Source organism: Pongo abelii, chromosome 13, assembly GCF_028885655.2.
Source record: "Pongo abelii isolate AG06213 chromosome 13, NHGRI_mPonAbe1-v2.0_pri, whole genome shotgun sequence".
NCBI lineage: Eukaryota > Metazoa > Chordata > Mammalia > Primates > Hominidae > Pongo > Pongo abelii.
This window is the reverse complement of record NC_071998.2, coordinates 84,457,808-84,484,424: the sequence shown is the minus strand read 5'-3', so window position 1 is coordinate 84,484,424 and position 26,617 is coordinate 84,457,808. Positions and strand designations below refer to the sequence as shown.

The following is a 26,617-nucleotide window of genomic DNA, read 5'->3' as shown; positions in this document are numbered from 1 at the left end:
CCCGCTAGAGGGCAGCATGGGGCGCTTTCTCCAGGCGCTCGGCGGACCTGGGTACGGGGACCTCATATCAGGCTGCAGAGAAGAGCCTTCAGTCAAAAGGATGGCATGAAAAACGGACTATACTTGTAACATCCAGCTTTTAAAACGTGGTAGAGTCAAATTTATTGCTTCCTCAGGGCTTAAAAAAACTTTCTGTAAGTCTGCTTTATCAGAGAGAATTTTTTTTATCCCCTTGGTTGCTTGAAACTGAACTATCAAACAAATTAATCATATATTAATGTTCCTCTAAGCCGGAAACCTGGAATTACTTTGAAAAGGTAAAATATTTTTAAACTTTGGTTTTCTGATCTTTTCAGTAGTTGTTTCGATTTGAATTAAACCTCGATAAAATTAGCTTTTACAAGTGAATTTAAAAGCCACGCCATACTTTATACTAAAAGAATAAAGATTTTTATTAAGCATTGTAAGTTGCATTCAATAGCCTTCAGATACACCACACCACAATCCATCGACAGTCAATCAAACCCAACAGCAGTTCATTCTTGCACAATCCATGAGTTAGGGCAAAACTCCCTTCAACTTACAGTAAGATCCTACTTAGCTCTTGCGGGCAGGGGTTGGGGAATTACACCTCATTTCTGATCACTAATGTGATGAAGAGCATCAGAAGTATATGAAAACGATAAGAAGTGATTCTGATTTCAAAGTACATTGTTTGGAAACATTAACAAAAACATCAAAATGATAGAAGTATACCTGCTTCTACTAAATTCTTGATGGGAAAGTTCTCAAGAACAAGCAATTTGTTTCCTGCTACAGAAGGGGGGGGTGGTTTTTTTTTTTTAAGATCAAAGGGTTTTTTTTCACAGAATTTCATATTTGCTAATATGAAGGCATAAAACAGCAACAAAGAACAATAATGCATACAGCAGTGAATACACCAGGGTAATGTTGATATTCGAAACGGCTAGATAATTTTTGGGGGGCTTTAGAATAAATGCAACAGAGGTCAATAATCACAAAATTTTAAGGTTAGAGCAAGATCAGTCAATGACTAAACAGAGTTAACATCTTTTATAGGACTATTACTGATTATTAGCATTTTTGTTTTGCAAATGGGCACATACTGGTAAGAATGGAAGAAAGGACGATAACATGCATATTAACTACACACTTTAAAAATTATGAACCATGCAGAAGTTTAGCTCAAGTAGTAGTACTAATGGTCTACATCCGATTCAAAACCACATAGTTCATTGATCACAGATGCATGGTATTAGTCACGAAAGTTTCAGAACACATTGTGTTGATTTTGAAAGGTCATTTGCATCTTCTATGATTTCAACTTTATCTCCATTTAACTTGCTTGTAAAGTATGTATGATGTATTGTATATTTAAAATCAGCAGAACGGCAATATTACTCTATTAATTTTTTAGTTTTGATAGTTGCACTTTTTTTTTTTTTAACACAAAAGAACCACATCAACAGTGATGAAATTTAAGAAAGAAAAACTGTGGTTGTGCCTTATTTCTTTCATAATCATAAAAATCAAAGCCTTAAAGAAAGCTTCATTGTGAAACAGTAATGCAAAATCAAATATAATGGCATACATATGGTGCCAAATGCTAAAAATTATATTTTAAGCTATATATACTTAAAGACTGCCAAAATTTGTTTTCTTTATAGTTCAAGAAACACAACTATAGGCTTTTGTCATAACCAGTTTAAACTTTATGTGTACTTCATTTTAAGTGCGGGAGTCAAATGCTCTTCATTTTCTTTCTCTTTTTTGTTTTATTGTAGCATTTTGACTACAACTGGTTAAAACTAAAAATGTGTTGTTTAAATCTCTGATATCAAAGAGGGATCTGAATTTCCAAAGTCCTCATTTTTCTCTTACGGAAAGGACAAAATGTACATAACTGCAGGCTCTCTTTCTCTCCAGATATTCCTAAATCCTTACCCTTCCAGCATCCTTCACCCTCTATAAAAAATAAGTTTACTCTTCTTTATTTAAGACAGCTGCCTCCAGAGCAGCTTCTCTGCGGCAAGCGCTGTCTGTACTTAGTGCATTTAAATGAGGATTTGTATTGCACGTTTTAGAGTCATTATTCAAGGCACTTTCAGAGTGGCTGGGGGCCCTGGCGTCACCCGTGCTCCCGTTCATCTGGGGAGCCGGCTTCTCCTCAGCCATCACTCCGTTTTCAGCCAGGGACCCGTCTGAAGACATAGCAGAGGACTTCAATTCCCCAGATTTTGACTTTAGTTCTTTGGCCACTTCTTCTGCTGAAGCAGCATAAGGAGGTCTGCCCTGTTTAAAATGAAGGACAACAAATGAGAAGGTGGTTTCTGATAAACAGAAGAGAGAGGATGCCAATTTTGGCCTAATGACATTCTCCGCAGATTCAAGAGCAGAAAATGCCCAGCTGGGTCCCTCTAACCCTGTCTTTGCTTTGACTTTTGGGCGGTAGATGCTCTACCTGTCTCAGTCAGTTCCCTCCATGGCCCCTTCCCTCAACTCCTCTGTAGTTAACACCCTGAAAATGAGGGTGATTCCCCCTTCAGGAGCTCTGTCTAATCCTTTGTATGGCACTAAATTGTTTAAAGTAACAAATGCCCCTCAATAAGTCCTCTCTAAAATTGCGACTGTTCCCACTGCCACAAAACAAACAGGGTCTCCCACATCTGCCTGTGACGTGCAGCAGCACACACACCCTATTTCTCCTGGGGAAATACAGTCATTGCTAGGGAACCTCACAAGAAATCTGCACTGATAATTGCCATGTGTTTGTGAAATATCTCTTCTGAATGGGTCTTCCCCACTCCTCTGAACAGATTTAAAAATAAGCCTCTGAAAAAAATGCTCCTTGAGACTAATCCAGCACATTTTCTGAAAGACATGACTCTCTGTGAAGGCAGTGAAGACAGATCTTGAATCGCTTCTATCATTAGACCAGGGCTCCTCAACCTTAGCATATGATACAGTGGCTCTGTCCACTCTCCGTGATGGGGCTGTCCCACACACCGTAGGGTGTTTAGCAGCATCCCTAGGCTTCACCTGTTAAAATCCAGTGCCCACACCAAGTCATGACAATCAACGTCTCCAAATGTCCCTTGGGAGACAATCACCAGGGCTGAGAGCCACTGTCATAGACTGACTCAGTGCTGAAGAAAACATGGATGTTTTTCACCTTCAAACAGTCATTTTACAGACGAGAACAGGAATCTTCCAGCTCGTCATCACATCCCCTTCCCAACAAAGATGGTGGTACCTTCCAGCATCTTCTAGGCTTCCTATTCTGAAAACCAGGGTATTTGCCTTGTTGATGACAAAGTCATCAACCCAGATGGAGATGTGACCCTTGCCTAAGGAATGACCTCCATAAACCAAGGGTCCCCACATACTCTCCTACAACATCCTCTATTTTAGCTTCCAACCCTAAAGTTCAGAAATATTAACGCACCCTTCTCCATGAATCAATGCAATTGTCATTTTCTTTGAACCTTGAAACAAATAATATAAAACATAAAAATATAGCAGGACCGCTGGGCATGGTGGCTTACGCCTGTAATTCTAGCACTTTGGGAGGCCAAGGCGGGCGGATCACCTGAGGTCAGGAGTTTGAGACCAGCCTGGCCAACATGGTGAAACTCCAACTCTACTAAAAATACAAAAATTAGCCGAGTGTGGTGGCACACACCTGTGATCCCAGCTACTCAGGAGGCTGAGGCATGAGAATCGCTTGAACCCGGGACGTGGAGGTTGCAGTGAGCAGAGATTGTGCCACAGCACTCCAGCCTGGGCAATAGAGCGAGACTCCATCTCAAAAAAAAAAAAAAAGAAAGAAAGAAAGAAAAAAGAAAAGAAACTAAAAGTGGCTGTTCCAGCTCTGTCAGGGCTAAGCAATGCCCAAGGTGAGCCCAGCCCATCGTGTCACACCAGGCGGGAAGCTACCAGAGACACAGGGTCATGGCAAAGGGGAGAGACAACCTGAAGAGGCACTTAACAGCAAAATGATCTGGGCTCTAGCAAATGGACATTTGGTGAGCAGCTATGTGCCAGTTACTGTGTTAGACGCTTGACAGCTAAAGCATTACCCTCACAGCTCTTCTGTCTGAGCGCAGGTACTAGAAGTGCAAGCTCAGACAGGAGACATCCCTGAGGGCATTGAACTGGCACAAACATCATGTTGTCTTCTTACCTGAATTGCTGCCTGGTTTTTGTAACCTCTGCCATAATACCTTCCACCTCTTCCAAATGTTCTAATCACTGGGGTGGAAATAACTCCTCTCGGACGCCTAAATGAATGAAAAAGGACAACAGTAAACACTTAAATCTGTTACAGACAACATTTAAAATAGTATCAAATGATTTTAAAGCCATCCAATCTTACGTTTTATGAAGCATTGAATTAACCCATTTATGCCGGAAGTTGCAATTTTTTGAATTTTTGCAATCAGACCTTGAGCAGTAGGACATAAATAACTCCCACATGCTTCGCGTTCCAATAATGGAACACTAGGCCTAAACAGGTTAAGTATGATCATAGGGAAGATTTATTCCAAGGAATCAATCTTATTTTTTTGGTTCATATCCAATGCATTTGCAGTCAAATGCTCTACCCCCGAGCTACATATCCAATGCATTTGATTTGAAAACTAATACTTTAAAAATATTAAGGTACCTGGTTAATTGAAAATTGTATGGTTAATTATTTAATAATGGTTAAATAATTACATAATACTATAAATGGGATCCTATGCAAACATTATAAATGATGTTAAAGGCCGTGTGCAGTGGCTCACACCTGTAATCTCAGCACTTTGCAAGGCCGAGGTGGGTGGATTGGTTGAGCTCAGGAGTTCAAGACCAACCTGGGCAACATGGCGAAACCCTGTCTCTACCAAAAATACAAAAATTAGCCAGGCATGGTGGCACATGACTGTGGTCCCAGCTACACGGGAGGCTGAAGTGGGAGGATCGCTGGAGCCCAGAAAGTCAAGGCTACACTGAACTGTGATTGTGCCACTGCACTCTAGCCTGGGTGACAGTGAGACCCCATCTTAAGATAAATAAATAAATAAAAACTAAATAATTAAATAAATACAAAATGATATTAAAAAAGAATGTATCTAATGATATAAAAATGTTCCTACTTAAACTTCAAAAAAAAGCAAGTTAGAAGCTGTTTTCTTTATTTATACAAAAGACATTTTCGTGGCTCAGAACTTACCCTCTAGCTGGTCCTCCAACAGAAACCACCTGCAGGGGGAAAGGCCCCCGGCCCCCACGGCCCCGTCTGCTCCCAGCCCAATGGCCAACCACAGTGCCAGCTATTTCTAGTTTGCCTCCCTGAGAAGGTATAGGTTGGACTCCTGCACAAAAAATATACGAAAAGACAAAATCTTTACAATCACAGAATTAAGAATAGCAAAAAGATACAAGCAAGAAACTTCTTTTCAGTTTTGGTTTATATTTACTATGAAGCTACTTTCTCCTGTTTTGTATAATTTTTTATTATGTAGAGTATCTATGTGCATACTGTTTGACTTTAAACTATTGTGAAGAACCCATGAGAAATGAATTAGGTTACAACTGCAAATATGCAAGGCTTTTTAGATAGAAACAGATACAATAAAGTGTTGTCATCAGGTGCATATGGCATGACTTCTATATTACCAAGATGGCAATCTGCAAACTCAAGAATGTTTTTCTCTTTAGGCGAATACTTCCAGGTTAACTACCTTAACCGAACATCACAGAATCAATAAATCTAGCCTGTATTTCTTACTGTATTTTTAAATTAGAATTTCCATAAGCAGAGTCACAAACAGAATTTACTAACTTCTTTTGATTACTGCAAATTGTAAGTTTTCTGACCTAAGAAAATTCTCTAATTGCTAATTGGCAGCAAAACTTCTGATTAAAAACAAAAAAATAAGCAAACAAAACCAGAGCCCCAAGCATCTTGTTTTCTGACAGTGAGAATGGATAATAAACAACTATCATCTTGGTGTTAGCTGTGGCAATTCAGCACTGTCCAACAGAAACCTACAACAAGCTTATTTTTTTTGTAGCCACATGAAAAATGTACAAAGAAACAGAGGAAAGAAGTTTTAATAATGTATTTATTTAACTCAATGTATCCAAAATAATACTATTTCAACATGTAGTCAAGTTTTTTTTTGTTTGTTTGTTTTTTAAGACAGGGTCTCGCTCTGTCACCCAGGCTGGAGTGCAGTGGCACAATCACGGCTCACTGCAGCCTTGACCTCCCAGCTCAAGTGATCCTCCTGCCTCAGCCTCCTGAGTAGCTGGGACTACAGGTGTGCACCACCATATCTGGCTAATTTTTAAAATTTTTGTAGAGGCAGGGGTCTCACTATATTGCCCAGGCTTGTCTTGAACTCCTGCCTCAAGCAATTCTCTCTCCTTGGCCTCCCAAAGTGCTGAGATTATAGGCATGAGCCACTGTGCCTGGCCCAAGATAAAAAATTGATGAGCTATTTTAGTCTGCTTCCCATTTTAAGTTTTAAAATCTGATATGTATTTTACACGTTCTAACCAGAACTTAAGTGCTCAACAGAGCAGTGGCCAGCAGCTACTATACTAGGCAGTGCAAATCTGAGTTCCAGACACAATTTTAAGAAACTCAGGAAGCAGGTTCCCTTCATCATTCCAGTCTAAGAATTCACTTCTTGCCCTACACTATCCACAGTACAGTCTCCCCTCTCCCTCCATCTTTGATCCCAACTACGGGCCAGCTTCAGTTTCAAGGCACTAGAAGGAGCTGAAGCAAATCAAGAAGCAGAGAGGAAACATGGCTGCAAGCTGCATGAGGAGCAGTCACAGAGCAGAGTAGCACCCTGCAGGAGGCTGGTGGGCGGACAGAGGAGGCAGAGAGGCATACAGCTGCACCAGCGAAAGGAGAGGTGACCTGCAGACAGAGGGGCTGACCCATCGCCAAATCTGCAACAGTCACCTTTCCGCACAGTTCCCTTGCTGGCCTCCCTAACTATCCCATGTTACTGAGTTGGAAAAACATTGTTGATCAAGAGAGAAAGGCTTGCCCATCCTCAATGCAACTCCAAAATCACATCTGAACAGTTAATCCTGTTATGTGACTTGATGGGCAGATTTAGATCTGCAGTCCCAAAATGTGGGATTAGGACAAAGACACAGGTCACTGACTTCCAACTACAGCACCATCACAAGACATTGCTTCCTATGCTAAATGTTAAGACCCTTTTCTCTTTTGCAAGCCTAATACAAATGCAAAGAGAAGCACTGGGAATCTACAGTAAACTGCCTTGTTTATATTCCCAACATTAGATCTTTGTTTAAAAATGTTTCTGCGAAACAAACTGTGACAGACTTTTTATGTCAGGAATTCTGTGACCATTAGAATTTTCTATACAAGCATGATAATCTTTACCAAAAGATGGCTGCTTGGGAAAGAAACGCCACTATTAGCAGCTCATCCTATGAACACGAGGCGATGGTCAGGTTACCCAGGTGCACAGAAAGGTTCTGTTCTAGGTGGACACTCAGTGGTCTACCCTGAAAGGAGAGACTGGCCACAGCAGAGCCGCTGCCGAGACCTGAGAGCAGAGAGTCTCAGGAGGAGCGGTCAATGAGGGTCAGAGCGGGGACCCAGAAGAAAGGCCGTTCTGCTGGAGGAGGGGCTCATGAGGACAGTAGAGGAAGGAAGGCGCCAGACGATGGAGCGAAGGAAGTGCTGGCAGGCAGAAGCTCTGGGAAGGGGTGGGTATAATTACCGCCCTGGGACTTGCTAGTCCTGCTGCTGTCACTGCCTGAGAAGGCTCCGCAGTGTCCCGATGCTGCCGCCACACGGAAGGCACGGTAAGGGCCTGTTGCTACCGTTTCCCCATAGGGGCCTCCAAAGCCACAGACGCCTGTGGGACCCGGGGTAGAGAGAGAGGGGAGAAGTGTAAGGGACAGGACTCAGGGCCCTGCTGGGTATTCGGGCAGAGTAGCCCCTGCCTCCTCCAGCTGCCATGGAGGGGTCTCCTGGCCCCTCTCGTTACCTCACTGTCCTGTGCCCATGGTCCCTGGGGAACAGTATTGTAAGGCCACCCTCCCTGCAGCGGGTCGTTCAACAGGGCACTGGCATGGGGCTCAGGATGGGCCCTGGGAGATGAGTCCTGGAAGATGGCTCTCTCTGACCTGGGTGGGTTTATTTTCCCTTACACATGAGAAACAAATATATCTTAAAATGTGAGGAGAGTTTTCAGCTTGATTGACAGATTTTACGATGCAGCTTTTGCATCCGCATCAGCAGGTCCCTCTCCCCTATCTCCAGGATCAAACTTGCTCCTCACGGACTTGAAGAACTGCTGCTGCAGGATCTCCAAGACCAACAGTGACAAGGTCAACACACCAGATGGGCTTGCCTATAAGGGCTGCACTTTCTTTACAGGAATCTGGCATCTGTTACCCACAGGAACACGTCCCAATCAACTCACCTGCAAAGCCTCTGCCCCTGCCCTGAGAGGGTGGGACAGGCCCAAAATGCCGGGGGTACGCAGAGGCAGGGTAGAAGGGCAGGGCAGGAGGTGGCGGGAAAGGGAGCGTGTGGCTCTGCCGGGAGAAGCTGAGCCCCTCGAGGACGCTCTGGCGCATCTTCTCTACCTTGGCAGCCTGATCAGCCTGGAAGACAAGGACCAGCATGTGAAAATGCCATCCACAGGGGGTTTTAATTGAATTTAAATGAGCACTAAAGAAATAAGATCTATCAACTATACAGTTGGTTCCCTTTATTCATGAATTCTATGTCTGCAAATTCTCCCACTTGCTAACGTTTATTTGTAACCACAAAAATTTTTGTTGCCTGATGCGCTGACCCCAGCTGAGGTCAAACAAGACAACGCTTGCCTTCTTGTTTCAGCTCATACTGAAAACAAGAATCCTTTTCACAGTTTATTAAGTGCCATGTGTTTCACATTTTTGTCCTTTTTTGTTGGTGATTTCACTGTTTAAAATGGTCCCTGGCTGGGTGCAGCGGCTCACGCCTGTAATCCCAGCACTTTGGGAGGCCAAGGTGGGTGGATTGCTTGAGGTCAGGAGTTCAAGACCAGCCTGACCAACATAGCAAAACACCGTCTCTACTAAAAATACAAAAATTAGCTGGGCATGGTGGCAGGCGCCTGTAATTCCAGCTACTTGGGAGGCTAAAGCAGGAGAATCACTTGAACCTGGGAGGTGGAGGTTACAGTGAGCTGAGACCGTACCACAGCACTCCAGCCTGGGCAACAAAAGTGAAACTCCGTCTCAAAAAAAAAACAAAAAAAAACAAAACAAAAAAAACAAACAAACAAATAAAATAGTCTCCAAGTGTAGTGCTGAAGTGCTGTCTGGTGTTCCTAAATGCATAAGGAGGCTGTGATGTGCCTTACAGAGAATATACATGTTACAGAAGCTACTGGCTGTGAGTTCAATAATAATGAATCAACAATTCATATTATATAAGGTGTCTTTAACGAAAATGTACATGAAATAAGATTATATACTGATTGGTTGACAAAAATATGTGACCAGAGCCTTGAAGGAACCCAGCACCTTGTATTTCCCCTAGGAGCAATGGTCAGTATTCACTAATTTGGCGTTCGAGGTGAATTTTAGAACATTACTACCACAAATAATGAGAAACAATGTTATATCAGGAGCTTGGCTCATCCTGGGTACTGAAGTGATATTTAGTGACACTCAGCACCAGGCCCAACCTAAAACAGAATCTTGAAACACAGGATGATAAATATGGTACAAAAGATGACATATTTAACCAAATGAGCTTTATTTCATTGCAGTTAAAGGCAGCCACCCGGCCCCCCAGCATACCTGACCATCACAGAGGTCAATGAGTGGGGTCTTTTCCCGGCTGGCTTTGAGGAGTTTGGATTGGAAGAGCTTCCCATCAAAATACATCCAAGGACAACAGTGTTCCCAGGGGATTGGCTGTCCGCATGCATCATTTGCAAACAAGGCCATGTCTACTCCACTCATGAAGAGAGCTGATAGCTGAATTCCTCGGGGATCTAGGTTCTCAATCTTTAAATTGAAAAGAGTAATTTCTATGGAATAAGAGTACTACAGTATTAAATTTTTTCAATGTTTTACTAAAACTCTCCAAAGTTAACAGAATATTCCTCAACAAAACAGCACCACTAAGTAGTCCTATCATTACCTTATATTGACCTAACACTGGCCTCATTTGAACAGAAATACTTATGTGATTTAACACATTTGAATTTAAGAGAATATTTTATAAACATACTCAAGTATTTCAGGTTGGGTTTACAAAGCGTTCCGCAGTGTAGAGTAACACTGTACTTAAGGCTGACGTGTGACAAAATGAGCAATGATGTGTGGTCTCCTTAGAGTCCAGGGCTCCACAATCTCTTCGTGAAATAACACTTCACATTTCAGATCTGCACACAGGTAACGTATTAACAGAAAGAGTGTCAAAACTGAACACTCTATTAAGATTCTGCATTTTTAAATAGTTACATTAAAAGATTATTTGGTATAATCACATTCTAAAATAAATTTGTACTTTATGTTTACATTATTTTATATGTCAAGGTTTTTAATTGCAACTTATTAATAAGACTGTCAAAATGTCTTTTGGAGAAATGGATAGCTTATAAATGAAAGAAGACAACAAAAATATGGTTCCTGAACCATACATACTACTAGAATTTGCACAGACTTTTACTTCCCTCAGTGTTAAGTGCTGGGTGCCTACCTTCTATACGTAGAGCCCACGCTTCTAGTGTCTGATAAGCAGAGTGAGAAACATTAACACGAGCACAGTCAACTCTTGATCATCTGCATGTGAAAGGCCTAGTTTGTGGATTATCCAGGATCAAAGTTTAGCCCTGCTCTGGCTTTTGTCTTCAGACTCTGGTGGCTTTTCAAGAATGCAATGTTTATGGGAGATCAATCTAAGCAATGCCTACATGTGGCAGGTAAAGGGGCTTTTCATTAAAGAGAAAAAGGTCATTCTGGTGCCAAATGCTAATAAACTTACGATCATCTGCTGTTTTTGTTGTTTGTGTTAACAGTCCCTATTATCAACTAACACTGTTTCTCAACCTTTTTTTAAATTTTCACAATACAGTTAACCTTCCAAAACCTGGAGAAGTCTGTTCACCAATTTATAAAAGGTGTTTACACCTCTGGATACTATTGTACATCACCAGCTCCTCCTTTTCCCACGCAGTTGTTGGGAAGTGAACTAAAAAATGTTCCCTTGGGGGCAGGTAGGGCTGGGGTGATAGAATTAGATGCATTTTTATATTTACGTGCAAAGTGGAGGAAGAGAGGTCATACTAGAACAAAATGTACTTGATTCATTTAGACCCCAGCCACCCCCACCTCTGAGCTGCAGAAATGGAGAATTCTCAAGGCAGAAAGAGGGAGCCGACCCTGTTGGAAAGCGGCCAAGCATAGGTGTGGCCCATGAACGAATAGGACACCCATCTCCTGGCCCCTTGCACTGCAGAAATTATGACCACAAATCCCTTCCAGTCAGGTGGGGCTCCGCTGCTTCTAGCCCAGGGGCCTCCGTGCCCCTCTCTCTGCCCTACGCCAGAGAACAGAGAATCCAGGTCAAGGATTAGGGAGAGAAAATGCTGCTCTAAAGTTGTTTGCCTGGCTATCCAAATGTTAAAACACAAAATGCCAACAACACCCTCTGTGTAAGCACATGCAGCACCATCCTAATGGTGTTTCTTTTTTTTTTTCTTTGAAACAGAGTCTCACTCTGTCATCCACGCTGGAGTGCAATGGCGCAATCTTGGTTCACTGCAACCTCTGCCTCCCAGGTTCAAGCAATTCTCCTGCCTCAGACTCCTTAATAGCTGGAATTACAGACATGCGCCACCATGCCTGGCTAATTTTTGTACTTTTAGTGGAGTTAGGTTTTCACCATGTTGGCCAGGCTGGTCTCAAACTCGTGGCCTCATGTGATCTGGGAAGATCCTTGGCCTCCCAAAGTGTTGCGATTACAGGCATGAGCCACCGCATCCAGCTCCTGCAGGTGTTTCTTAGGAACGGGCTGGAGCTGATCATGTCCAGATTCAAACCTTTACGACTAATGTAACTCAAAACCATTTACCCGGCAAACGGCTATCTGCATTGCCAAACTGAAGAAACAGCAGCAGATGTATACGGCACAGAAGCGCCCTAGTTAAAACTATTAATCTCCAAATTTGCTGACAGGAAGAATGCAGCAAGGCTACTGTGTGTGTGTGTGTGTGGGTGTGGGTGTGGGTGTGTATCAAATGGCCTTAACATTAAAGGATTATACTTGTGTGTGTGTGTGTGTGTGTGTGTGTGTGTGTGTGGATCAAATGGCCTTAACATTAAAGGATTATACTTTTAAGAATTTTTTAAATGATATTTATAGTCTCAAGATAATTAACGGTTCAATTAGCATTAATCTAATAGAGAAAAGTTCTTAGAATAAGAGTTTGCATAAACAATCTGAATAAAATCTTGACTGCAGTGTAAATTTGCTTCCTTTGAAAATTTTTTAAACTTACATTATGTGGTGTTTTTCTTTCCCTAAATGTTAGTTATATATAAATAATAACATTTAATATTTATGGGGAACTTAAGAAATATATATCAAGCACTGCTTTTTTCATTATCTCATTGCCATCTCTAAACAACATAGAATGCAGGCACCTCTAAATAGTACTCCCTTGTACAGACGGGTCACAGAGGGTTCAAGGTTACAGAGCTGGTAATTGGGAGAACCCAAATCTGAACCCTTGATTATAAAAATAGCTGCAATATTCACATTCTAACTTCATTCTCTTATATCAATTGAGATAAAATATTCAATATCATCCAAAGTTCCTCAACTAGAGAAATACAGACAAAAAAATTCTGACTTTATAAGAAATACAAATATGGAAGTTAATCTCTCTGACCGATTAGCTCAAGAACCAAATTCCAGTAAAGTTACTTTGTCCAACATCTGATTACTGGGCAACAGACTCTTACTTCAATTTGTCATATTTACCTATATGCAAAATAATTCTTACACGTATCACAGACATGTTGCACGCCCCTAATACTGTCTTTAAAGCTCTTCATTTTCCATCTTTTATATTCTGCACTTGGCATGTGAAACTGTTAAAAGAATTTAAGGCAATTATAGGAATGTCAAGGCAAGGGAGAAAGAAACTGGACAAATACTATAATGGTACAAAGTTCCTTCTCATCCTTTACCCACCCTCCTCAAAACACAGGGGTCAGTGCTAATTTTACCTTAATTACATTCATGCTGGTAACCTAGGAGAAGGGCTTAAAAAATATAACAGGAAAAATGAGGGTCATCAATCACTGTCACAGGTATTTAAGGAGCCACATGGAACACTCTCAATTATTCATGGACATGGCAGACGAAGAAAGCATGGATGAGATGAAATTCTTAAAAATTCATTTTAACTAATGGTTTCAATGTCTTGTCCCACCAAACCTCCCATCAGAAAAAGCTAACAAGAGTCCTAACTGTCAGCACTGGGTTTTTCCTTCCTCTTTTCCTCCTCTGATGGCCAACCACAGAGTGGACGATAAATGGGAGAAGAGAAACAGGGTCTGGGCAATCCACAAACTGGGTAGCAGGCCCAGACACACCAGTTAACAGTCAAGAGTTGACTATATCACAAACCATGAAATGGTGTATTACAACAAGGCACTGTTGTTGCTTTTGATATTGCAAAAAATTTTAATGGTTAAATGAAAAGGCAATTTTAGAATTCAATTTTCTATCACTGAATTTTGGAACCCTCAGCTCTGCATAGGAATTTTTGTAGCATTTAAATAATGATCATTCCTATCAAGTCTCAATCTGATGATAGCTGAGAGGATCTTCAATCTTAAAAAACAAAAAAGCAAATAACTGCCTTTCCCCCCAACAAATGCTGTTTTTCCTTATAGCTTTCTCAGAATTTATACTAATCATGAAAATGAAGCACTTACAGGTGTAGGCTGCTCTTATTAAAGGGAACCGTCGACCTCCAGACAAGCAAGACCCAGAGGATCGATGAGTCAGACTGAAGTTTACTATACATACATATGTCTTTCTGAGCATATCTCTACAAATGTCTGGCTTTAGATGAAGAACCAGGAGAAAACCATGAAAGCACTAAGATCTCAAAAGAACCAAAATGAAAGCTTAGAGTGTGATTGTTTTTCAAAAGTTATATCCTATGTGTTGATCCAAAAATGAAAAGGATATGGGATATAAGATGAACTTTGAGTAAAAGTAACTTGATGGTGAATAAGGCTTAGTGGGCATACCTGATACCTGGCGGTCTGATTTTCAGAACTGGGATGTCAATACTGATGTAATAATCTATATAAGAGAAACAGGAGTAGAGGTAGAGGGATGGCACCACACACTAGCAAAAGTATCTCCAACCCCCTGAAGCACAGTCTGTGACGAAGACGGTGGTGATGAGACAAACCAGGTGAGGACACGGGAAAGGACCTGACTTAGCACCAGCCACACTGCCTGACGGGGACACCTGACCAAACATTGAAAACAGAAACGTAAATTCAAAAACATTAAAAATAATAATTTCTGTCTAACAAACAGAAAAGCTTGATCTACAAAGTAAAGAATACAATTTGAAGTGAATTCTCCTAGGTTTTGGTTTTTTACTTAGCTTATTTCTAAGTCACAAGAAGTCTCAGGTGAGCTCCACACAATTGAGGAGGGTCACTTAACACCAAATTACTCAATTTAACATGATAATTTAGGGAAAACTAGAAATTTATTAAGCAACAACTATTGAATACTGAAAATCTATTAAGTGAGCCTAAAATTCCCCTCCATGGAAAGAATGCCTTCATAAAGAATGCCAAAAAGATCTAAAGGTGAAGGCAATTTTGTGGAAAGAGATTAACTGATTACAAATCAAACTCTGTAAAACAAAACAAAATAAAACAAAACAAGAACTGATGGCAAAGAAAAAAACAAAACCCTATACATTGAAAAGAAAAGGCTGATCTACTAATTTAACTAGCTTTGAAAAGTCTTGAACTTTCTAAAATTTAATATGGAAATTAGAAAGCAATTACAACCATGTGAACAAGGTAACTAATGAAAGTATACCGAAAAAGATATTCACACTGAAAAATTAGGTGACAACTTGGAGAAAAATCAATATTGTCAAAACAATTAAAGAACAAAAGGAATTACTAGAAGGCAAAATTAAAAGGAATATGATGTTAAATGCTGACTTAAAAAGGGATAGAAATGATGATGTAACATCGTTCTTCAAGTAGTTTTTTATAAGGGATTTTATAATAGTTGAGGGGCAAAGAATATTTTTTAGAGAAAACTAAAGTTGTAATTAGGAACAATGAAATGAAATAAGAAAAAGAATCCTTGCTAGATGTTAGAAAATTCTTAAGATCAAGCCCTCTCAGGGTTTGGAATCCCCCCCTAAAATATAAAAGGCAAGTTTATTTCATGATGTGATAAATAAGAATAAACATCCAATGGTAAACAAGGGGAAATCATTCTCTGACAAAGTGGGACTAATCATTTCCAAACTGGGGATAGCAAATTCATAACTAGAAAGGAATATTCCTTTTGCCATGAAGGCGATTGATCAAGTTCTTATCATATTAGTATTATTAGTTTAGTGGACTAAAGCAATTAGTTTAAAGAATTAGCAATTCTGCCTGTTGAAAGTTAGCAGTATTACACCAAAATCCAAAGTGAGACTGTCCAAGACAATGCAATGAGGCTGATAAATTACCTTGAGCTCCTGGAGCTGATCAGGCTCGTAGAGTTTGGGGGACAGCGCCTGAGCCAGGAAGGCATCTAGCTCCTGACGCCGAAGGATGCGTGCTCCCGGCCACTGCACCATGTACCTGGTGAGGGGCAGAAATGAAAGGTTGGTGATTACTGAGTGGTCGCCCGTCATATGGACAAGTCCAGTAGGAGGTTCTAGATAAATCCCGGATGATGTGAGCTAAGAAGACCCATGTGATTTTTTATTCAGCTTTTCTACTTTTCTACTTTCATTTGATGATGCCATTACAAATGAAAACAGATGTCAGAATGTTTTACTTTAGAATAATTAAAAATAGCACACTGAATTGTGGATATTGAAAACTAGCTAGTCAGTGATTTTTGATACAACCTCACTCTTGTGAAACATTTAAACCCTGGAAGTACATTCTAAGTACCAATTTTCAGGATTCATTCATTTTTTTGTTCAAGCCAGGATAGCCAGGAGGCAGACTCTAGGTATAAATAAGAAAGACAAATCCCGAGATGAAAAGCAAAGACCATTGCCTGGCCACTCTGCAGCTGCAGGTCCATGGAGCAGGTAAATAACCGAAGATAGGGCCAGTACCACAAGGTGAGCAGGAGTCAGACTCAAGAAAAGCAATGTGTAGGACCATCACTAGAGCCACAGCAAAATGTGTGCACCCTGAAGTGGCTGCTAAAGGACAATCAATCTCCAAATCTTCAACTTCAACTAGAATAGGTCTGCCTGGGAGTCTCCTTCCCTTCTCAGTAACAGCACTGCCTGAATCACAAACACCCTACAGTACTGCACAAGGCACAACCCCAAGGAGTGTCTGGGTGTGAAAAAGTGAAGGGCTAACTATAATGACTTAGTCATAAACCTTTCTGAAGACTAACGTTCCCAGTTCTTTGCTTTCCATAAACTTGAAGGATGACCTAATCAAGTTGCCAGCTGATCACTAAAAATAACTTCTGATGATAGATTACTAAGTGATCTCTGGCAAATAACTCAAAAGGAGTTCAGAGAACCGTGACATGCGTAACAAAGCTCTTTCCATTCCCATCTGCAGAGTAAGTTTGCTCAGTGCTTAAAATCTGAGTTAACAAAACCCAGGGTTAGAGTTGGTGCTGAGCACTAAATCATTCTTGTATTAATTAATATTCATCCATGGGTACACAAACTAAGTAAGGGAGGTTCTAGATAGCTCATTGAGATATATTTTCAGTTGAAGCCCAAAGTAGAAAGTTTACATGCTCACTAGGTGCCAAGGCATTGGTCTAAGCACCTTACACACTTTAACTCATCTACTGTTATAGAAATTCTGAGACAGGAATAATAATTATCCCAATTTAGAGAAGGGGAAACTGAAGCACAGAGAGCTTATATACATCACGGTCAAATTAATGTGGCAAAAGTAGGATGTAAATGCAATTTCAAGGAGAACAAACAGCAAATGTTACATTTCTATGGTATTTATATTTGATAAGATATATAAGAGTGATGTGAAAGTTTCATTTAATTAAACCATCAATACTTGCAATGACAAAAATCACATCCTTTGCAATTGATTAACTGCCACAAATCTTAAACACAATGTTCTCACTGAGGTTTGTTTTTTTTTTTTGAGATGGACTCTTGCTCTGTGGTCCAGGCTGGAGTGCGGTGGCATGATCTCGGCTCACTGCAACCTCCGCCTCCTGGGTTCAAGTGATTCTCCTGCCTCAGCCTCCCAAGTAGCTGGGATTACAGGCACACGCCACCCCACCTGGCTAATTTTTGTATTTTTAGTAGAGACAGCGTTTCACTGTGTTGGCCAGGCTGGTCTCAAACTCCTGACCTAAGGTGATCCACCTGCCTCAGCCTCCCAAAGTGCTGGGATTACAGGCGTGAGCCACTGCACCCGGCCTGGTCTTACTGAGTTTTAATCAGGGCCGGACGCAAGAAACAGCAAATATGAAGAAGGTCCCCTCCTCCTATTTTTGTCTCAAAAAAATTATATACAATGTTCTTTGCCTGAAGTATCTATGTTTTATATTCCTTTTATTTTAATTTCTTTTTATTTTTTTAATTGAGGTAAAATACACAAAAAATTTACCATTGAAGCTGTTTTTAAGTGTACAGTTCAGTAGCATTAAGCACATTCACAGTGCTATGCAACCATGACCATCACCCATCCACAGAACTCCTTTCATCTTCCCAGACTGAAACTCTGTTCCTCTTACACAACAACTCCCCAGTCTTCCCTACCTCAGCCCCTGGCTATTGGTTCCTTTTAAAATTTTGTAATCCCAGCACTTTGGGAGGCTGAGGCAGGAGGATCACGAGGTCAGGAGATCAAGACCATCCTGGCTAACATGGTGAAACCCCGTCTCTACTAAAAATACAAAAACAAAAAAATTAGCCGGGCGTGGTGGCGGGCGCCTGTAGTTCCAGCTACTGGGAAGGCTGAGGCAGGAGAATGGCGTGAACCCAGGACGGAGCTTGCAGTGAGCTGAGATGGCACCACTGCACTCCAGCCTGGGCAACAGAGCGAGACTCCATCTCAAAAAAAAAAATTTTTTTTTTAAATCAGAAAAAGACTGTATTGCAGATACACTGGTTCTCTCAAGATCTTTCCTGGCTTTCCTGGCAGCTAAGACTCTCCGAATTCAACTTCACCAGGATAGCAAACAATTTTGTTGGTCAGACTATCCGCTATTTCCTCCATCTGGCTTTCTATAACAGTTAGTGTTTAGACCCTTCTCATCGTAGGTCCTCTGAACACCATGCTGGATACAGAGTATGAATTACTAGGTACATACATACATACATAGATTAAATATCAAAACAGAGATCCTGGTTAAGAGTCAAGATAAGAGCGGCTGAGAACTTAACTCTTGGTCAGCTTATTTAGTTGTGCTATTCCTACCTGTGCATTTAGAATGTTTTCAGATCCTTTTTACACTACTAAATCTATCTATGGTATTTCTGGAAATTTTTTCTTTCCGTGTTCTTTTCCATGCAATCAAGCAGATTATGAAAATGTCACTTAATGTGCTAATATAGACAGCTATAGGGCCTCAGGGAGTTGTCTAACTTCCCACAGCCTTCATTTCCTTACCACAGAAGGGTGGGGGCAGTATAAATTGTTCTGGAGCCCTCCTAAGGCTGGCTGACCTTGACCCCATCTCCTCTCACTGCACTTTACAAGCATGGAAGCTGGGGTGAAGCCAGAGCTCCAAAAGGAGAGAAGCAAGCCTCAGCCAGCATGGGCCACCTGCTGTGTCACCCAGGCTGACCACCAACCACCCGGGTTGCACCTCTAGAGCACACACTGACGGCGCCAGCATTGCTCTGGAGTCTTATGCCCTCCATCCCTGTTACTGTATTTACTGATTTAAGTCAAGTTTTTCTAAAACCTAACCCAGTCTGCATCTTTGTGTCTGCCATATTGCTCCTACAAGAATACAAGCTGCTGCTTTTGGACAAGAGCCTTGTCTATTTTATCCATGCTACATCCCCAAAAAGACCTGCTCTGCTCTGTGCCCTCAGCCTGCACCCTCACACTGCAGCAACCTCTGCTCAGACTCCATCCCCCATCTCTGCTATCAGGGATTCTAGAGATTTGACTGATGTTCTTCCGCTGTCCATCTCAATTGCTGCCATAGTATAACATTTAAAATATATGTATGCCCAACTCTACCTTAACCAAGTGATCGATGTTAACATCACTAGTAAAAGCAAAAACTAAATTCCCTTAGGGAGCAATGAGAAGACCACCATACCCCTTCTGTGGGGTTCCACCCCAAATGCATCACCTGACTCTAATGGTGAAGAAACATGCGTCCAACAGAAATTGATAATAGTCTACAAAGGAATAAAAAAAACTGTGGCCATGAGCTGGCTACCTGTGTTTGTAAAGAGAAGATTACTGGAGCATGGCCATGCCCATTCATTTCTGTCTTGCCGATGGCCATCTCAACAGTGCTGAGGAGACGGCTCAGGTGTTTCCAGGATCACTGCTGAGAAAGGGCCGAGAGGAGCAAACAGAAGAGTGGGCTGGGAGGCAATGCCATGAGGACCAGCTGCATGCATGGCCTCTTCCCTGTCCGTGTATCTCAGTGCTCACACACAGCAGGCCACGAGGCACCAGCCACAGGAAGTGCAGAGTAAATACAGCAGATGCGACGGCATCAAGAGTCTGAGCACGAACTTAAACACGAAGCTGAAACATGTGATCCTAGCCCCCTATAGTGCAACAGCAGCTCATCCTCTGCCATGGCCATGGGGCCCCAGAGTGTGTCCTCACTCAGGGTCCCAGTATGTACCTTAGGTCAAGTATATGGTGGCCTGTCAGGTGCTCTGCTAGATTAAAGGCCATGTGTCACACTAAACTTGGAAGAGAAAAATACAAAAAAAGTAATCAAATTCATTATTGCTAATTTGATCTCACAGAATCCAAAGTCTTAAACTTTCTATGAGTATAATATTGTTATTAATAAAAACATGTCTTTAATTGAATTTGCCATCAGAGGAAACCAGAAGCCTCTAAAAACAAAAATAAAGAAGGAATTGGCCAGGTGCGGTGGCTCATGTCTGTAATCCCAGCCTTTTGGGAGGCCGAGGTGGGTGGATCACCTGAGGTCAGGAGTTCAAGACCAGCCTGACCAACATGGTGAAACTCCGTCTCTACTAAAAATTCAAAAAATTAGCCGGGCGTGGTGGCGCATGCCTGTAATCCCAGCTACTTGGGAGGCTGAGGCAGCAGAATCACTTGAACCCAGGAGGCAGAGGTTGCAGTGAGCTGTGATCACACCATTGCACTCCAGCAACAAGAGCAAAAAACTCCGTCTCAAAAAAAAAAAAAAAAAGAGGAGTCTTTCCCATCAGCCAGTCTTCAATGGAAATCACGTTCAGCTGACACACTGTGATTTAAGTCAATCTCCATTTAATTGAATCTTCCTAAATAAGTTATTGGCCTTAACATTTGTTATAAATTTAAGGACCACCAGGAAATAAAAACATGAATAAGCTCTGTCCCTCCCTTCCTAAAGTCAGGTAGTTGGGACCCAGTGGGAGGGATGGTCAGTCATGCCTGCAAAAGCGGTGCCAGCCCAGAGGGTGAGACAGGCCCCAAAAGAAACAGGGGCAATGGGGACTGCGCCACACAGGGATCCTGACCAAGTAAGGGGCCATGGGGCTTCCCAGCCAAGACTCTCACTGCCAGAGTCAAAAGCTACGAATGCAGCAGGATGCTAGACCGTACCCTATGAACATGGGGAGGGACACTGGACTGTGCCAGCTTGGAAGGACCAGGGTGAATCCACTGTTTTCAATGAGATATAGGAATACACAGCAGCAATGTTGGGGTGGATCCCTCATGCTGCACTGGGAGGGCCAGGGCGGCAAAGTTCCCACAGCACGGAACCTCTGACTCTCAGAGCCTGGCTTCTAAATGCCGTCCCCCACTTGGAAGTACTGGGGCTGCTTGGAGAAATGGGGATCCCAGGGCTCAGGCAGGGAGACACAGGGGCAAGCAGAACATCTGTGGAGAAGAAAGGAGGTGCTCAGAGAAGATGACGAAGGCCAGTTTGCAAGGTGACAAAGGGAATATCAAAACAGATGATGGTGCAGTGAGCTGAAGGCCCCTAGAGAAACAGGAGGCTCTGAGTTCATGCTGATAAAAACGTGCTGGCTGTCTGAGGAGTGAAACCTTTACAGGGCCTCTAAGCACTTCCATATGAGATGGTTACAAAAGGTGAGAGCAGCACCACACGGAGAAGCCACAGTCACCCTGCACCAAACCCTCTGAGCCAGTGTCCTGCCTAACGGGACAGAAGGAGGTGTGCACCCCCAGGCAGGGCATCACTCCTGAAAGCAGAGAAGACCTGGAACAGGAACAGGTTCCTTGTCATAAAGGACACTGTTGGGACAACAAGCCTAACAGCTCTGAAGGGTGGAATGGACCACAGCACCACTGTGGATTGATTCTGATGGTTCTTTGGTGGTTATAAAGTAAAATGCCATCAATTGTTAGAAAATCAGTAAAGTATTTAAGTTAAAAAAAAAAAGGTTTCTGTAGTGTACTTGCAACTTTTCTCTATGTTTGAAGTACTTTTAAAACAAAACCAAACCAAACGAATCAACTCCAAAACTTAATGAACATCCAGTATGCATCCCAACTCAACTGAACTTCAAAACATCAACAGTATCTACCCATACACCTGAGCTGTGGGCTGTGAGGACACAGACACAGAGATATCCCAGCAGCAGGACCACACCAGCACCCAGACCTGGGTTTCCAGACACCTTTTTCACAACAAGGAACCAGGGCTGCTCTTTGGAGAGATGGCTGACGCTGGAGCAGGGAAACACAAAGCATGCCTGAAGCATCTCATAGGGCAAAAAAGCAAGGAAGCTCTCCCAAAACAAGAGGATGGTGTGTGTCACACGGGCCAACCTAAGACAGCTCCCGAGGCTAGAGCCGGGACAATGTGCGTAAGGATAAGGCAGAGCTGGATATAACCTCAAGTGAATTGATTATGACCCTATAAAAAGAGGACAGGAGCCCATACTGATATAAATACGGCATGTGCCACACTAATGTGTTGGTCAACAATGGACCACATATATAATGGTATAAGATTATAATACCATATTTTGACTGTACCTTTTTCACATTTAGATACATAAATACTTGCCATCATGTTTGTATAAATATACTCTATGATGTTTTACACAATGACAAAATCACCTAATGATACATTTCTCAAAATTTATCCCCATCATTAAGCAATGTGTGCTGTAAATGATTAAATAAACGAAGGGGGAAGAAGTGGCACATTTTCCCTACAGAAGAACTCCAAATAATATATAACAAGAATCCCCTCTTATAGCCTTCAAAATCTTCAATATTTAAATAATAAACCATGTTTAAAATCATTATATAATATTTACATACCACACATGCTTACAAAATATACCTATAAACATACTGCATCATATAAATTAAAATATATTTTGCATTTACATAACCTACATTTCTATCACATATATATTTAAATAATAAACCATGTTTAAAATCATTATATAATATTTACATACCATACATGCTTACAAAATATACCTATAAACATACTGCATCATATAAATTAAAATATATTTTGCATTTACATAACCTACATTTCTATCACATATATAAATATGGGATGAGGATAAATTTCAACATGACTGATCAGGAATAAACTTTACATCCTTTCTAGAACTCATCTGACACCATGGTCACGGCCCCTACACCTGGCTGGGATCCAGGTCCCAGCTCCCATGCATGGCACCCACCGTAAGACGCAGCAGAGCACCATGAGGTGAGTGGGCACGTTGGCAGGGTTGAGCATGGCTGGGGTGTCCGACCTCATGCAGGCCAGGAAGGCCCTCATCCTGCGGTTCTTGTCCTCTACTGCCTTGCCCAACCACAGCCTCTTCAGGTTGGGGCAGGTCCACTCCCTGAAGGCAAGAGCTTCAACCAGTTCCGGGGTTTGAGGAGACTTCCCTTTGTAAGCTGCCCATTCTTTAATGATCACTGGTGAAACTACAGGAAAAAAAAGCCAAGAGAAGACACATTCATGCATCATTCACCTGCTTTCAGTCTTAACAAAAACAAGCAGCTCTAGTAACTGGTCTGAAGATTCACCTCTCAGGTAACAATGCATTCTGTCCTTAGCAAAACTACCAATCATCAAGTCCTTGTGGGTATTTTGTTTGTCCCTCCATTCTGTGCAATTAATGGCTCATTCAGATTTTCAGTTAGGCCACAAATAAGTTTCATCCAATCAAATCATAACTTGATTTTCTCATATAACTAGTACGTATAAATCAAGATGTTAGACAAAATCCATTTTAATATTTTATATCTACAAATAGTTTTAGTTATAACAATTAGTGTAATTCACAGAAGTATGTGGTTATCTAATTATTTTAACATGCAAAATCCAATTTGGATAGCTAATCCCTTTCTACATGGATAAATACCCTCATAAATTAGATTTCAGAAATAACTTGCATGCAGTAGCCACTTTACTGAACCTCCCACTTCAACAAATGTAACTGTTAAACTCTATTTTTAAGACTGGCCAGTAAAACACAAGTAGATGCAAATATTCCAAGTTTTGAAGTCCCAGATGATGCCAGCACACAGTAATTCTATTCAGCAAGACTTCAGACAGAGTGTAAAGTTATCCAACATTTCGCCTCAAAAAAGACAAGAAGTTCTAAGTTGATGTAACACGGAAACAAAACCTTTTATCCACAGATGTTTTACTATTAGTCAATTAATTCTTACAAATACATAAACATGCACATTTTCCCACTTGATTGATTTCCCAATAAATTAAGGAAAAAACAATGACAAGGAAATAAAACAAAAACAATCCATATTGCACAGTAGAATGTTAAAATCTCATCAACTGCACTGAGGTAACAACCCAATAGGGAAATCTGGGTGTGCATTTTATAAGTAACAAGTGGTTCACTTTAGTTGAATAAACACCAGAACCAAAGCGGGGCTTGGTGTTGTCCCTTGCCCAGTGCTGCTACACATGAGCAAAGGCACCGTCCCTGGCTGACACACTCTAGTGCACGGCCCACTCCAAGGCCAGTGGCTGTACGGAGACCAGGATGCTATCACAAACTCTAATTTGATCTTCAACATATTCATTCTATCCAAATTACATTAACCTCTCTGGGTTTGTCTTCTCTCAAGTAATACCTAAGGCATTCTGAAGAATCCAAAAGCAGGACAGAGTTAAATGTATTACTGGCTAATCTCCAGTTCCACTCTGAGTCTAAATATAGTCAGGCAATACAATAATCTCTTAAAATGTCATGAAAAACACCAGGAATTAGACACTTGGATACAGTTTCTCAGCAACAGAAAGAAAAATGCTTAAATACATTTCAATACCTGACAAGTCAGGTAACAGTGTCACGTATAGGAACACGTTGAGTCAAGACCTCATAGGGCTCTGTGACAAGCCCTTCTGGAGCCAACTCCAGATAGTGTCCCCTTACGTGAAGCCTGCCGGGCAGAGCTGGGGTACAAGTTAAGGCAGTCACTGAAAATTTTCCTTTTACAAAAATGTTACTGCTCTCATTAGGCAAATGTCTTTCATTTACATTTGAATATCTTAGTGTTTAGATGTTAAAGGAATATTTCAAACACTCCAAATGCTTAAAGTCCATCAAGTCAAAACAGACATACATGTATATATAAATACATGCTTATTTGTTTTTATTCAGTACTTTTAGGTATAGATATAAAAACCAATAAGGTCTCCATCACGAAGCATACCCTGTCGTTGGACGCACAATCTAAGGCACTGCCCCCACCCCGATCCTGTGGATCTCCAGCACAGCTCAGCTTCCAGAAGCTTTCCCAGAAGTAGAGTTGGAACATACAGGATCATCTCCACAACCACCACTACCATGCACAGGCCTTCCTGTGAGCCGACCTGCCTTACCTCCTGTGATCCTACACCAAGGCTGCTTCGCCCCAAGAGAAAACAGGCAAGGGCAGCTTCCAGAATGAGCTGTTCGCCAATATTTATGTTGCTATCAGATTACTCTACATAACGACACCTCGCAAACACACAGGACACACACATCACACATTTCATACCATGCACACATCACACACTTCGCACAACATATCCCCCAACAAACCCCACCACACACACCCCCCCCACCACACACATACCACAATACACACACTGAAACATACCCCACACACAGAGCATGGGTTTAGGTTGTGCATGTCAGGAGTCCCCAGGGGTTTTAAAGAGAGGCATTCTTACTAGATTGGCCTTTAACTTTGTCATTTTTTTCTTTCCCTTTCATTGGCTGTTCTCGCCTCTCTTTAATCATTTTAGCAATCATTTATGTTTTGTATTCATTCTAGAAAAAAAAATTATTGGTAGAAGATTTTCCTTCTCAATTTCAAAACCTTTAGGCCTCTGCAGAGTTCATCCTGCAAGGCCCTAGGTCGCAGAGTGAAGAGGAGGTCACAGGCACTAGTCCTAATGCATGGTATCCTCAGAAATATGCACTCCAGCTGCAGGCTCCGACAACTCTCCACATTAGAGATCGGAGGGCCTCCCGTGTACCTGAAGGAGCCTGGCCTGGTGCTGTGTCTCAAGACTCGACACAGCCCAGAAAGAAACAGGTGAACACACTCCTGAGAGCCGAAACTGGACTCTTGCTGATGGACTCATGGCAATACTCCAGCCAAAGGCTGCTCCGAGTCCTAGAAGGGCTCAGAACTGTCCCGGGTAAGCCTGTCGACACAGTAGGGACAGAGAGGTGTTAGTGTCCTCTTTCACAGCACTAAGCATGTTGTTGCCCACGTGCAACAGTTATGACAAGAACAGCAAGTCCAATTCAGGAAATACATGTCTTTATCAAAGAAAATAGATGTGACTGACACAAAGGCTTGCTCCAGAAGCAAAGGCGCTCATCTCTAATAGTTACAGATCTTTTGAGTATTCCACCAGAGAATAGAGGTGGAACCTTAGGCCAATCAGTTAATAAGTATTTACGGAACATCTACTGTGTGCCAGGTAGGGCTGGGATAAGAGAGCAGCAGGCAATCTGCACAGGCGTGTGCCTGAGAGGGAGGGTCTCCTTGGGTTCTCAGACCTGGGCCTAGATCCAGGGACTAAGATGAGAGGTGACACCTAACTTTGCAGCACAGTCCTGATGATTAAACATGAAAAGCACCTAGCACCCCTCATTATGTAGAGATAATGAGATGAACTCACATTTTACACATCACTTACATT

The 26,617-nt window shown here is 41.7% G+C and overlaps 1 protein-coding gene across 5 annotated transcripts in view; it reads right to left on the bottom strand.

The window, feature by feature from the left end:
* Positions 1–427: 427 nt before the first annotated feature.
* The window catches only part of FAM120A (family with sequence similarity 120 member A), a 114,180-nt gene continuing 87,990 nt past the window's right edge, over positions 428–26,617 (bottom strand). For 2 of the 5 annotated variants that reach the window (XM_024251922.3, XM_024251923.3), the window contains exons 11-18: positions 23,124–23,373; positions 15,807–15,921; positions 9,862–10,071; positions 8,490–8,673; positions 7,782–7,919; positions 5,237–5,378; positions 4,205–4,301; positions 428–2,313 (exon numbers count right to left, since the gene is read on the bottom strand). In XM_024251922.3, coding sequence (XP_024107690.1) covers positions 2,002–2,313; positions 4,205–4,301; positions 5,237–5,378; positions 7,782–7,919; positions 8,490–8,673; positions 9,862–10,071; positions 15,807–15,921; positions 23,124–23,373 — 1,448 coding nt within the window. In that variant the 3' untranslated portion in view covers positions 428–2,001. The remainder of the gene's footprint in view (positions 2,314–4,204; positions 4,302–5,236; positions 5,379–7,781; positions 7,920–8,489; positions 8,674–9,861; positions 10,072–15,806; positions 15,922–23,123; positions 23,374–26,617) is intronic. The other 3 variants (XM_024251926.3, XM_063714286.1, XM_054520253.2) reach the window with 2 other exon arrangements.